This window comes from Camelina sativa, chromosome 7 (assembly GCF_000633955.1).
Source record: "Camelina sativa cultivar DH55 chromosome 7, Cs, whole genome shotgun sequence".
NCBI lineage: Eukaryota > Viridiplantae > Streptophyta > Magnoliopsida > Brassicales > Brassicaceae > Camelina > Camelina sativa.
The window spans coordinates 1,515,491-1,528,960 of record NC_025691.1 but is presented as its reverse complement, the minus strand read 5'-3'; the positions used below and the strand labels follow the sequence as shown (position 1 = coordinate 1,528,960).

Genomic DNA, 13,470 nt, shown 5'->3' with positions numbered 1-13,470 from the left:
CCAGGAGCGGCGGAGCCGAATCCTACTTTGCCTCCTTTGAGATCGGTGACGTTGACGAACCCTAGGTTTCCGGGAGCGTGTCCGGTGGTTTGGTAAAGCGTGGTGGTGAGAGTTGTGCCTTTAGAGAGCTGGTGGAGTTTCAAAGGATCGTAGTAGTCGAGGAGGACGAGGAGGCTGAGAGCGTTCTTGACGACGGAGAGTGGGTGTTTTCCGGCGAGGGAAGACATCGCGGCATTGTTGAGTACGAGGACGGTGATGGTAGTTCGGCTGTTGATTTCGTCGTCGAGTTTCGTTTGGGAAAGGTAGCTGTTGAATGATGAATAGTCCGGTGTATCGGAGAGGATTTGAGTGATGTTATGGCCGAAGGCGGTGGAAGCGACTGCGAGGAGAGATAGAGCGAGTGCGAGGAGAGAGAAAGCTCGTGATGCCGCCATTGGAATTTGTGACGTTTGAGTTGAAGTCTGTGGGAGTAGAGAGAAAGTGAGAAGACAACGAGAGAGAGATGAAAGAAGAAAAGGGTTTGGTTTTATTAAAAAAAGAGGTTAGCTAACATTTTAACCATGGTTATACATATTTGAAAGGTTTTAACTATGGTTAATTTGAGAACACGTGCTTGCTTTTTGCTAAAAGAGCCTGAAATTACGAAAAGGGCTTTGGTCTTCTTTTCCAAAAGCAACCGTTATAATTTTACACTATTTTTTTTGACGTCATTCCCTATGATTTGGTAATGATTTAATGTTTACGAAGAGTCTTAACTTAAGACTTAAATCAAGACCATGTTAAACATGGTCAACTAGCTAACTACAGCACTAATATATTAATTTTTTCAACACTTGAGGCTACAGCAAATTGATTTGAGTTTACTCATTGCTGCTTAGATTTGAAAAGGCATTGATCTCAAAAGGATTCAAAGTTTAGTGTTTGTGTTAGTAAGTGTCGGTATCAATTTTTAAATATTTGGTCAATAAGTAGTTGGTATCATCTTTTAGAAATGGAAAGAAGGTTCTAATTTCCCGACAAAGCACTAATATTTATAATATCGTGTTATAAACTCATCAACGAAACCTTCCCGAATCAGTTAACCATTAATAACGGGCGGAGATGAGGCTTTATCCCATGATTTAAGCCCATTAACAATGCTAATAACACGTGTGAGCACGTGTCACTCTTCCGCTTCACATGATTTTATACTGGGCCTGTAATAAGCCCAAACTGCGTAAGCCGGTCAAAGACAAACGACCGAAGACAAAAGCTCCGCCGCAGAATCTCAGATCGGATCTTTTTGAGAGAGGGAGAGAGAGAGAGAGAGAGATGGAGAGGGACGTGTCGAGCTGCAACACTTACAACTATGGCGACGCTCATTACTGGGACGCTCGTTACGTGCAAGACGCGCTTGACTTCGACTGGTACCAACGTTACTCTTCTCTCCGTCCTTTTGTCCGCAGCTTCGTCCCTACTTGTTCACGTGTCCTCATGGTTGGCTGTGGCAACTCCCGTAAATAAATCTCTCTCTTCTTTCCACTTGCAATTGCCTTTCAAACAACTTACTCTTACCATTGATTGAATTTGACTTTCGAAAGAAGCATCATCCAATTGTTTATCTTCTCTTTGGTGCAGTGATGTCAGAGGATATGGTCAAGGACGGGTACGAGGACATTATGAATGTTGATATCTCTTCTGTGGCTATTGAGATGATGCAAACCAAATATTCCTCTGTTCCTCAGCTCAAGTGTAACACTTTCTTTTTTTAAATCAACTAAATACTTTAAATATAATTAAAGTAAGAATCTTCTAGAGGTCATATACTCTGTTTGTTTACCCAACAGATATGCAAATGGATGTTAGAGATATGAGCTACTTTGAGGACGAGTACTTTGATACTGTCATTGATAAAGGTATGTTGTAGCCAGCCAATTGCTCTGTTCTTTCTTTTTGTTTGTTTGGTTTTATTATGGTGGAAAGCTTATTTGAAGTGGCTGCTGGATTGTGTAGGAACCCTTGATTCGTTGATGGTACGGAATCTGATCCTTTGTTTCTCGTATTCATGTCTACATGCGTTTTTTTAAAAGTTTTCTTCTTTTGTGTGGTACGGTGGATTCCAGTGTGGCAATGATGCTCCTCTAAGTGCTACCAGAATGTTGGGTGAAGTTAGCAGGTCACTAATAGTAATATCATGGCTGCTCCTCCTGGATCATCATCTCATATAGATTCTATGCCATTTTTGGATTCTATTTTGATATGTATTCCCTCTTATATGAACCAACAAAACTCTTCTCTTTCATTTTGCAGGCTGATTAAACCAGGAGGGACCTACTTTTTGGTAATATACTTTTACTTATGTCTGAAACTGTTCATAGTCATTGTCACTGTTACTAGAAGATATGTAAGATATTTTGTGTTTGTTTTGGTAGATAACTTACGGTGATCCCAGAGTGAGAATGACTCATTTGACTCGTCCTGCTTACAACTGGAAGATCTCCTTATACATTATACGTAAGCTCTCATCTTTTTTCTTGCCTGTAAAAATTTCTTATGAATTGTGTTCTTCTTTGCTTCATTCCTTTGAGGTTTCTTGCAGCAAGACCAGGATTTCAAAGGCCGGAAAGTTGCATCTCGTCAGAAAAATCGTGTATGGAAGCTATACCTCTGACAAGCGAGGGAATGTTGCCACATGATTATGTTCTGGAGGATCCTGATTCCCATTTTATTTACATATGCAAGAAGATGGACGAAGAAGAAGCTCAACTACCCTCATACCCATTAATGTCCGATGTTTTGTAGTGATGTCTGTGGGTGGCATGGAGGCTAAAATCAATGCAAAATTGTGCACGTGTGTTTGTCTTCGTGTTCCCTATTTTGATCAGTCGATCTGTTGTTGTATTTTGTATGTGTCTTGTGATCTATCCCAATTGATAGGTCCGAGCTGGAATTGCTCAAGCAACTCATAATTCTCTTTTATACGAATAAACATCTTCTTTCTTATCTTCTTCAAAGTCTAATGGGATATTCTATGTTTCAAAACTGTAATATAATTTGACAAAATAGAAAGGAAAGCACTACATGGCAAGAATATAGAAAAAAAGCTTAAGAATCAAGAAGTCGGAGTTGGTTTTTTGAATTCAATATCTTGAATAATGCACCATTAAATATCCGTTCTTAGCTTCTTCTTCTTCCCCATCATTAGCCAACTAACTTCCCTCTGCAACTCCATTGTTGCTCGGCTGCAAGTTTCGTCCGACAGATCTTGGAGTGAGACATTTCACGGTGAATTGATGTTGATATTGTCCAAACAGTTACAAACATTTCGTCATTCTGAGCCAAGCTTCAGTGTCTTATCCACCTCATTCGAGCGTAACTGCAAACAATTACAAACATAGGTTATGTTTTCTTACTATGTTATGATCTTTTGCTGATTTTATAGTTCAAGATATTTTCAAGTCTACAAGGCAATGACAGAAAGTTATATCAACTGATACAAAACCATTAGGGGTCTTGTAACTGGAGTAGATGGTAGCAATTAATGTAGAAGCGATGCGAACAGAGTAACAAAACTTACAGCTGGATCTGTGAAGATGATCAGCTGTTCATCTTCTGTGGTAACTAAGAGGTTAGTGTTGTCTGTGCTCAGAGCCATAGCGGTTATACCCTGCCCTTCACCAAGCTTCAACATATGAAATACCTACAGAAGATTAATTTTTGGCTTGTTAGGAGACAATATCCTAGAAAAGAAATCAAGAGCAATTTAGTGTTTGCATTAATTAAATTGTTCTTATAGTAGCACCTGGAGAGTGTATAAGTTGAGGAAGCAAATTGAAGGAGATGGTATATCCAATCTCTCTACTTCTTTGCTTCTATTTGATGAATCTTCTTCACTAGTAACGTTGTTAAAACTCCTCGATCCATCAATGTCGGAAAATGAGTTCACGCCAATCACAACATTTTGTCCGTCCATGGATAGTTCCATGCAGCTTATGGTACAAGAGGAAGGAAGTCTTGCTTTGGAAATGAGAACTCCATTAATGGTGAACGTGCTGATAGAACTTTCTGAGCTACTCCAGACTACTATAACTCCATCTGAAGAAATGCAAAGAGCACGGGCCTCAACGCCAACAAGCCGTCTTATTAGTCGACCTTTCCTTATGGAATGCAATAGAACATCTGATGACTCTGAGCACGAAACGACGATCCCTTGATCTGAGCTAACGCAGCAACAACTTATTTCTCTTTGGTGGCCACGGAGCACTTGTATGGGCCCTTCAATGCGACGCTTTTTGGATTTGTCCGCCAAGTTGTTGCTGCTTACGGAAGAAGGTGTTACAGAGCTTGTTGTCTGCTCAGACTCGCTTGTCTGAGATGTGAATCCCTTGTGAAATCTCCACAACAAAACAGTTGCATCTCGAGAACCTGTCACGAGGAAGTTGTTGCCTGGAGACAGAGCCAGACATGTTACAGGAGCACAGTGACCAAAAGCTGTTTCCAGTGTTTTCGCTCCATCAGATGAGACTACCTTGATGCTGTTATCCACATGTCCACCTAATTAACATACATGGATTTTCAATAAAACGATGAAATATATTACCAATCACCAAACTTTCACAGAGCTCAAAGCCTTAAAAAGTTCTTACCAGTGATAATTTCTCCGTCGTTAGTTATAGCAGTGACAGACGAACTTCTGATTCCTGATGAGGCAAATGCTTGTGCTTGGGGATATTCCCAGTCACTCTTGAACATGCGTATCAATGTTCCGCCAGTTGAACTCGGCTTCCCGTGATGAAAGATGAAAGGAGTATTTTGGCCATCAGGAGTGTTTGGTTCCCACTTGTGTTGTGCAATATGTGCTGCAGGCACATTCATGTCAACAATCACAATAGTATCCGAAGATGGCTTGATGGCTGCAGCAGGTAAGTTGCAGTGTTCTGGAGCTGGAACAGGATACGGTTTTATCTTTTTTGGATTCCGGAAGATGGTCTAAACAAGAATTTAAGGTGTTTGTCAAGTTTGAATGGTAAAATTTAGCACAGAGGAAGAACTATGAATGTTTTACATAAGCATTTACCTGCATATGAATGACATCTTTTAGAGGCATTCTTTTAATGTGAGGCACAGTCAATAGCTGCGAAGGCGTTTGCCCGAAATTAACTATCTGGTCTTGAGTAGCCTGTCGTTTTACCTTCATCAAATAGCCACATGAAAGTTTCAGAAATAAGGTAATACCGAAACTGAGAAACTCCAATAGTACTACAAAGATAACTTACTGGATCTGTGATCTTATCAATATCAACAGTCCCCTCGTAGGTAGTGTAGAAGAAAACATTATTTGCCAGTGTAGCTTCCTTTCCACGTTGCTTATACCTAAACGAATAAGTTCATAAGAAAAACGTAAGTCATAAAACAAATTTAACTAATCTTACACAGAATTTTTTTTGTAGATACAAGGTGTCAGTCCAAGAAGAAAACCTACCCGAAAATGAGATCAATCCATTCATGCAAATGTGCCGAGACATGCTCGCTCTCAAGAGCCATTCGTTGTTTGTGTACAAAGTCAATCGGGCTTTTAGCCCAAGGAGGAAGTTTTACAGAATCTGATGGGTAAAAAGAACAATGTCATCATATTAAGATGGTATCTTGTTTCAGGAGTAACATTTTGTCTGGACAAGAAAAGGAATAAGAAATAAACCCATACCAAGCTTGTCAACCAAGTTCTCGTTAGTCAACACCTCAGGAAAGTAAAACAACTCTGGAACCTACAAGCAAAATGAGAGGCATGAATATGGCTACGCTCTGCACTTGAAAAGAAGAAGAAAATGATTAAAGCTACTAGATTTGGTGATTTTGGGAGGAGCCAATTCTTACCAACTCCTTCACATTACTCATATCTTGGAGAACTCCTTTCCAAGTGGCTGCAATGTCTGAGAACATGCGGTTTGTAGGATCGAACTTCCCACCTCGCATTTGAATTGAAAGGGTAGTAAAAGGTTCAACTCTAGCTAGATAATGTAACACCTATCCACAAGAGATAAAAACAAATGATAAATCATCTGCAGGGACCATCATAAGTGAAAACTCTATCCAACTATATATCGTAAATGGAAGCAATTGTGGCAGATATCATAGAGAAGATAACCTACTACTCCAACACTTGAGTAATGTGAACCATAGTGGAATTTCGGGATGACTGGATCTTCGAAGCTAGAGTATTGTTCTTGAAACTTTTTCAGTCGCTCCGGGTTCAATGCGCCAATTGGCTGCACATATACAGACCCACATTTCCAATCAGTTTTCAGTTTAATGGAATATATGCAGGCATAGAGCCAAAATACAAGTAGTAGCACCTTGGAAAGATCCCTGTAGTTAGATGGATTTGAAAGGTCCAGAATTTCTGATGTATAGTCGCACAGAATCCATGGGAAAACAGGATACTGCAAAGACATACATAATAGATAAAGATAACACAAAAGTAAACGATATATTTCACATAAGAAAAGCATTCTCACTAGCACAAGATTTACCTGAGAGATGTCATTATAACTCCGCCCAGCCAATGTGTTGAGCTGCATTAGGTACTCAAAATTGCTGATCTGCAGAAAAGATACAAGGATCCAGCTAGAATTACTTCTCTTCCAGATGTTTATTTAGGGGAATAAATGAAATTGCTTGACTTAAATGAAGGCTATTCTTTGGTTACCTCCCATCTAGCCCACCGCTGCATCAACTGTGTTCTTTCCAAAAGTTGATCTGGCCTCTAAAAAGTAAACAATTTACGTAAGTTTTGTAGCACAGAGGAAATATTTACTCAGCTTGGTTCCTAGCTTTTGCCACCATGCATGCACTAAATAATGGGCATACGGAGGAAGAAAAAACCAAACCTGAGTTGCCAAGTAAATATCTTTCAAAAGAGGAGGCCTTGCTTGAACAATAGCCCGACAAGCATTTTTTCGTCCCTCGGTGTTCTATGGTGTTCATCAAACATCATAAAAGTAATTGGTGAGAGGAGCGAGAGACTTGAAAATCCAAGGAAAGAGATAAATATAATGTAACAGAGAGAGTTTTTTAGATACCCCAAAATCAAAGAAGAAGTTTGAGCGATCCACCATAAATAGTTCCAGAGCACTCTTCCTCAGTAGGTACCTGTGAAAGAAAAATATTAACAAAGGTCTCCTTTCTATTTTACATAATAAGGGAGAGAAATAGTTAGCTAGTGACAACATAGATGATGAAACTTTACCGTCGGCTATAAATCTGATGCAGAGAAGACATCAACCAACTACGATCTCTTTCTTGATCTCTTGATTTTGAACCATCTGAATTTTCATCCAAATGTTGGTCTTCTCTGATGTCAGCAATAAAATTTATTCTCCGTGTAGTAATCTGAGAAAATCAGAAAACAACCATTAGAAACTAGCGATACAATATCTCAGCTCTACGTAATATTTTACAAAATCTGGTTGGTTATACTCTGTTTACTTTCTTGTTTACCAATGCAACATTGATTGGTGTCAGCTACTTATTCAAAAGATAAATATGTAACGATAGTCAGAGCATACTTGAAAGGTTCCTTTCACAACCCTTAGTGGCCGGACCATAGAAGAGGAGATTTCAAGAACAATCCTTTCACTGAGAACTACTTCTGTAGAATTTTGAACCATATCATGTTCACTCAAAGGTTGATGATCGTTAATTCCAGTTGACAGTGTTATTGCATCTTCAAGAGAGCCAGATCTCCTCTCTTCGTTTTCCCCTTTGTGTTCTCCAACATTACCCTCTATTTCAAGATCGTCGGCATCTCCATGTTCATCATCTTCACACATTATTTCCGTTGATACTGCTTCAACAGCAAGAACAGGTGCATTTGATAGAGAATCCAAGTTATCGTGATTATTCTTCAAGTCTGTCTGATCATCATAGTTTCTTGTTGTCTCTAGATGACTAGTACCAGAGTAATTCATCCTTAAACATTGTCTCATCCTCGTAGAACTTTCCATAGAATCCAGTTTCCAGAAAACCTGCATATATAATAATGTTACATCACTGGAAAAAGTTTTCAAAATGTTTTAAAAATAAAACAAAACAGTGTAGCTTACGTGTTTGGGACTGCATAAGTGTTCTCCGAATGGTCCAAAGAAGCATCTCATCTCTATCAAATAACGAACGAATTTGCGCCAACCACTGATTCCCATGCACAAGCGATTTCTCACTATTTTATCATTTTGCATACGCCTGTCAATCTGGTGAGGTTTAATCAATAAATGTTGATTAGTGTATGTACCTCCTTCAAGAAGAAAACAAAGTGTGACAAGGGCAGAGAGCAGACCTCAGATCTCTGCTTGTTACGTGCAAAGGCAAAGCTTGCAACAAGTACAGCAATAAATTTGTAGGACAAAGCATTAAAATCTTTTCCATAAACTGATTTTGTATCCACTGGTTGGAGACACTCTATCCATGCTACTCCCATGGCTTCAGAGACATTCCATCTCTGTAAACGTTCCATATCACTAATAGTCCTCCGCTGTGCAGATGTGGCCATTGCAACAGCACTAAGACCTCTCCCAGAACCAATCTTGGCATTCCGTTCAAGATCGCGTGCAGCTGCCAGAGCTGCCGCTTTTGCAGCAGCCTTATCTCTTGGTCGACCTGGTGAATCATCGTTTGGAGCCTCCAAGGGTTTCTGGAAGCTGGAAAATGTCTGAAGTTTGGTACTTTTACGCTCAAGCAATGAAGAGTCTCGCCTAAGAGGTGGAGGTGCTGGAGGTGCCGGTGCTTCCCAACCAGCTGCCCCTGCAGCTATCATTGCCAGTGCCATTGCGGAAGGAGGCGATGCAAAAGCAGCGGCCCATTCCGGAGAAATCATAGAAATAGCCGCCTAAAATAAAATAAAAAGTAAGGATAGGACTATTTAATAACCCGCGACAAGCTTGAAGTAAATCTTAAGTTGAAAAGAAGACAGAATTTTTCTAAGGGATAAAGCAGCAGTAGCAGAAACTAGAAATGAATGATGGGTCAATATGTGACAAATATGATAGCAACTAAAGGGTATGTATACAGATTTAAGGAACCTCAATGGGGAGTGCATCAGCAGCCAAAGCACGATCATCAACCACAAGGGGATTGATACCATCACCAGTGGCAAGTTCATGTATGCCAGCTAAAGGAGGTCGCCATCGTCGAAGAATTGCAACAAATGGTGGTAAAATAGCCTTTAGATATTGCTTACGTAGTGGCTTTTTGTCTTTGCTGACAGCATTCCATACCTGCAACAGACTTGGAATCAGAATTAAAAAAAAAACCACAAAATAAAACAAAGTGAGCATTATTAATCATGGGGCCTTATTTAGGGAAGAGCTAACCTCAGAGTATAGAACGCATGTAGTAACCAATACTCTCTGCCTCTTTGAATCAGTTATTGGCATGTTTAGAACAGGAGATAGCACACTGGAGGTTTAAAAAAAAAAAAAAAGTAGTAATTAACTTCTCTAGATAAACTACATAATAGGAGAAAACAACCATTTAGAAGGCATGCAGCATCTAAAATGTGCCCTGCATTCTAATTTTGTGACAAGATCAAGTCTAAAGATACTTAAAGCATATGGTCATAATTCGCAAATCCGCATAGGGAGAAAAAGATGTCATTACTTTACCTCCATAATAAAGCCGATGGTGATTGTCGCATAGACATCTGAGAACTGATATCTGATGAGGCAGAATTCCCCAAGGGGCACTGCAGTCCACCGGAAAACCCGTCTTCAGAACTTAAATTTTCCATCAACAGACTATCTTCACCATGGTCTTCTTCCCTCAAAGACAAAAGTACCATTCGAAGCATGCATAAGAAAGGTTGATCACTATCTAGTAACTGGTAGAGTGCTGCCATCCCTCCCATCCCGGTACCAGATCCTCCACCAATTCCTAGGCCACCTCCAAGTCCAGACTCGTCTAGCAGCAAGGCTTGAAGCATGGATACTGATTTTTTAACTAAAGGAAGTTCGATCCAATTTCCATGAGCATCTTTTTGTAAAGCATGTTTCCAAGAGTCCCAACCACTTCCACCACCACCAAAGCAACTAGTTTTAGGAAGTCCAACACCATACCACAATCGACTTCTGTACTTCCAACCCTCAGCCAAATCCATGGTACAACTTCCATATGAAACAAAAGCGCATGAAACAGATTCATAAGGCTCAGCTGCAGCAGCTGCAGCAAGACGCTCCATTACAGCTGTTGAAATCTGACCAGTTGCATCGGCCATTGAAGCAAGTATCTGAATAAAAAGTAAATGCAGGAAATTAGTAGAAAGTTAAATAGATGAGCAGATTATATTTTCTTCAATGGTGTTATAAAAGCAAAGAGTAAATAAAGCCAATAAACAAGGGAGACATATTGATCCAGAGATAAGAGTAACTTACATCTAAATGTACCCCTCCTGAATCACTGGACACTGAAGCACGGCTACTTGAAACCTCTGATGATTCTGCGACTGTTGGCAATATCCGTGAACGATTGTTGAGAGGATAAACAAGAGAGAGAGGAGATGGAGAAACATCAACTGCGTTTGCAGCACAATTCTGCTTGCTTTGTATTCTCAAATGATCTTCGACAAGCATCAGAATCACAATTGTATTTTCCACAAGAAATACTGAAAGCTGAGCAGCATTTTCTACTCCAGCCTTTGCATCTTTTGGTGTTAGACTCTCTGCCGCGAAACCAGCAGATGCTGCAGCTATAACTTGAGTCTGTGTGAAAAAGTATAACGTGTAAGTCAAACTAAAAGCAGTCGCCCAATATCACAACACAGGTAAAAACGCAAGGCTTCAAAAGGTTTATATTTTCTTGTGAAGGAACGCCCCTAGAATGTCAACTATAGAATGCATGTGTAAGACGATCTTCGTATTTCTCTATCAATGACTTATATAAGTCAATAAGATATAAAAAAAAAGGAGTTACCTGAGCTTGCAGTTCCCTGGCAGTAAAGTCTAGCAATCCACCCAAAAGCCTTCTTTTGAAAATTGGAAGTGATTCCTCACGCCTTTGAAAAAGTAGAAAGACAAAAGTGTAAAAACAATTGAACAGAAACATGTATCTCTCAGAGTACATTGGAAGAAGCAATACAGTATAAGAACAATATTATCCACAAGAGACCTTCAAAAACTAAAAATGTTACAAAAAAAAAAAAGATGACACTCAAAAGGTCATTGTCATCCCAAAAGGAAAGCGTAAAATGTGGCGCAGTAGTACATGAATTTACCTCATTCTTTTCTCTCCAGTGCTAGACCCACCAACGATAGAAAGCCACTCTGCACAATGAATTGTAGCCTCAACATCCTGTAAAGGATCAGAAGTCGCGAGAAATGTAAAAAAAAAAAAAACACAATCAAAAAAGTGAAAAGGAATTAATATGGTAGACCGCTGAAAAAAACAAATATACCTTCCAGCCATCCTTCTGGCGCATCGAATGTTCCAACATTATGATCAAGAAGTTATGAATCAAATCTTCCACTTCAGCAGAACCGGGTGAAGGAGATTGTTTTCCTGCATCCCTCTGTGTGTACGCACAATAGTCAGCATTTTTAGAGTATGCTGGTACATACTTTAATAAATTTCCAGCTAAAATGTAACTTGCCCTATCACACTTGTGTACATACATCCAATTTGGCTCATTACTAATACAATAATCATGAAGGAGACCTTTAAAAGGTTTAAGGTTGGATTTATACCTCGTAGTTTGAGATCAAAATCTCCAAGATCCACTCAGGCCACTCTTCCATTTTTGTCAGAGTGCTCCTATTTTCCGGATGGCTACAAGCCAAAAATAGAAGATCCTGACGGAGAAAGAGTGAGTTCAGAAAGAGAAATTGTAGGACACTAGGCAAGTAGAAGTGTGTAAAGCACTTTCACAAGTGCATTTGGTGCATACTCTTCCTTTTGAACAAATATTCATGGACATGCACAAAAGTGTCTTTAACTATGACATTTATACCTGAAGTGCTCGATTTTGTAGAGCCTTAGATGCAAATGGTAGAGAACGCAGGAGGATCAACATTAGTTGAGGGTGTTCAAAGCGATGACCTGAATCACAAAAGTTCAGGCTATCCTCAGTTGATGAAGCATTGATCTGCAAGAAAGAGCCAGGTATGCAATTAAATTTAATCTCATGTCATAATCTAAAACAGTAAGTTTATCACCAAAAAAGGAAATTCTCTCAATCTTTTTCTGACTTTTGATCAGAATAATCACATCGAAATAGCCATGGCTTATGATGATCCATATAGGTTAGACAGATGACAGCGAGCACTTGCTCTCCTTACCTTTACCTTTAGATTTCAGAGATCTTTGTAACAGGGTACAAAAAAAGTTTAAACTTAAAAACACCATACTGTTCTCTCTTTTTCCACCATTATTCACCTTTAAGCCAGCCATTGTTTAAGATAGATCAAACAAATAAAAGATCAAAAATCATACCGAAGCCCCAAGCAAAGTTGTGTAGACATTGTAGGTCATCAGTCTGTTTGGAGCTGCTTGAAATGCTTTCAGCAGAGCAAATAGAAGCAATGCGACTTTATCATCAAACATTGTTCCACCATTTTCATGAAACCCACTACCCATGAGGTTACTCATGACATCAGATTCGGCATCAATGGAAAATTTTAAGTGCCCTTTCGAAATCAATACACCGATCAATCTAATGATCCCAACCATGACACGATCTCTATCGTCAACATTGTTTCTTGCATTATTATTGAATGGAGTTTCAGAAACAGAGGATACTCTGTCAGCATTCATGGAATTAGAGATGGTAACTGAGTCACTATCACAAATGACAGTCGCAGATCCATGTGATTTTTCTTGTTGAACTGACTCTGATTCCTTGAAAGATCCTACACTATCATTAAGAGCATGAGGGTCATCCTCATTATCTTGCGGAAGTGAATCCAACTGCTTTAACAAACCAGGCCCATTGTGTTGAATCTGTTCACTATGAATAGTTGGCACACTTGTTTCACCCTTAACTACAGAATCTGCGATGCCTTCCTCACCAGTTTTAGCTTCTCTTTGGAGCAGAACAAGAAGTGTTTCTATCCCACCAGATGTGATAAATGCCTCTGCAAACGTATGCGCCTTTGCAGCATTTGGCTGTACAACCAACCTAAACATGAGATGCAACACCCTTGCAACCTAAATAGAGGTAAGAACTGAATGATGTCAGAGCAAATATATTAAAATACTGAGAAACGACATGTATGTTTAATAATTATGAAGAGCCACTAAGAAACGTGTTACCTGATTTGGTTGTGGACTGTCAATTATGAACCCAAGTAATAGATGGACATCAGCAACAGCAAACGAAGGAGATGCTGCTCCCATTAGAAGTTCAATAATCACCAAAAGTTCATCAACCAATGCATTAACTTCCCCCACTTGACGTGCATTCCCATCTAGAGAAAAAGTGTTCACAGAGTCTTTCTCTTGAATTGTCCA

At 39.5% G+C, this 13,470-nt stretch overlaps 3 protein-coding genes across 3 annotated transcripts in view; 1 reads left to right on the top strand and 2 right to left on the bottom strand.

Moving 5' to 3' along the window:
- LOC104704168 (fasciclin-like arabinogalactan protein 10) overlaps positions 1-508 on the bottom strand; it is an 8,031-nt gene extending 7,523 nt beyond the window's left edge. Inside the window, exon 1 of the mRNA XM_019227353.1 lies at positions 1-508. Coding sequence (XP_019082898.1) covers positions 1-434 — 434 coding nt within the window. The 5' untranslated portion in view covers positions 435-508.
- Positions 1,231-2,982, top strand: LOC104699808 (methyltransferase-like protein 13). Its single transcript, XM_010415201.2, has 8 exons — positions 1,231-1,495; positions 1,618-1,731; positions 1,827-1,895; positions 1,993-2,012; positions 2,103-2,155; positions 2,290-2,320; positions 2,412-2,493; positions 2,579-2,982. Exons 1-8 carry the CDS (start codon positions 1,312-1,314, stop codon positions 2,779-2,781), a joined length of 756 nt encoding a protein of 251 aa, XP_010413503.1. The 5' UTR covers positions 1,231-1,311; the 3' UTR covers positions 2,782-2,982.
- The window catches only part of LOC104704167 (BEACH domain-containing protein C1-like), a 14,931-nt gene continuing 4,528 nt past the window's right edge, over positions 3,068-13,470 (bottom strand). The window contains exons 3-32 of the mRNA XM_019226957.1: positions 13,273-13,466; positions 12,454-13,167; positions 11,972-12,106; positions 11,709-11,813; positions 11,420-11,533; positions 11,240-11,316; positions 10,939-11,020; positions 10,401-10,727; positions 9,636-10,255; positions 9,345-9,429; positions 9,054-9,248; positions 8,312-8,860; positions 8,082-8,225; positions 7,545-8,003; positions 7,226-7,368; positions 7,059-7,128; positions 6,867-6,950; positions 6,686-6,742; positions 6,510-6,578; positions 6,333-6,419; positions 6,129-6,245; positions 5,854-6,003; positions 5,684-5,744; positions 5,462-5,582; positions 5,256-5,352; positions 5,057-5,170; positions 4,626-4,968; positions 3,782-4,533; positions 3,557-3,679; positions 3,068-3,355 (exon numbers count right to left, since the gene is read on the bottom strand). Of these exons, the coding sequence (XP_019082502.1) occupies positions 3,308-3,355; positions 3,557-3,679; positions 3,782-4,533; positions 4,626-4,968; positions 5,057-5,170; positions 5,256-5,352; positions 5,462-5,582; positions 5,684-5,744; positions 5,854-6,003; positions 6,129-6,245; positions 6,333-6,419; positions 6,510-6,578; positions 6,686-6,742; positions 6,867-6,950; positions 7,059-7,128; positions 7,226-7,368; positions 7,545-8,003; positions 8,082-8,225; positions 8,312-8,860; positions 9,054-9,248; positions 9,345-9,429; positions 9,636-10,255; positions 10,401-10,727; positions 10,939-11,020; positions 11,240-11,316; positions 11,420-11,533; positions 11,709-11,813; positions 11,972-12,106; positions 12,454-13,167; positions 13,273-13,466 (6,236 nt within the window). The 3' untranslated portion in view covers positions 3,068-3,307. The remainder of the gene's footprint in view (positions 3,356-3,556; positions 3,680-3,781; positions 4,534-4,625; positions 4,969-5,056; positions 5,171-5,255; positions 5,353-5,461; positions 5,583-5,683; positions 5,745-5,853; positions 6,004-6,128; positions 6,246-6,332; positions 6,420-6,509; positions 6,579-6,685; positions 6,743-6,866; positions 6,951-7,058; positions 7,129-7,225; positions 7,369-7,544; positions 8,004-8,081; positions 8,226-8,311; positions 8,861-9,053; positions 9,249-9,344; positions 9,430-9,635; positions 10,256-10,400; positions 10,728-10,938; positions 11,021-11,239; positions 11,317-11,419; positions 11,534-11,708; positions 11,814-11,971; positions 12,107-12,453; positions 13,168-13,272; positions 13,467-13,470) is intronic.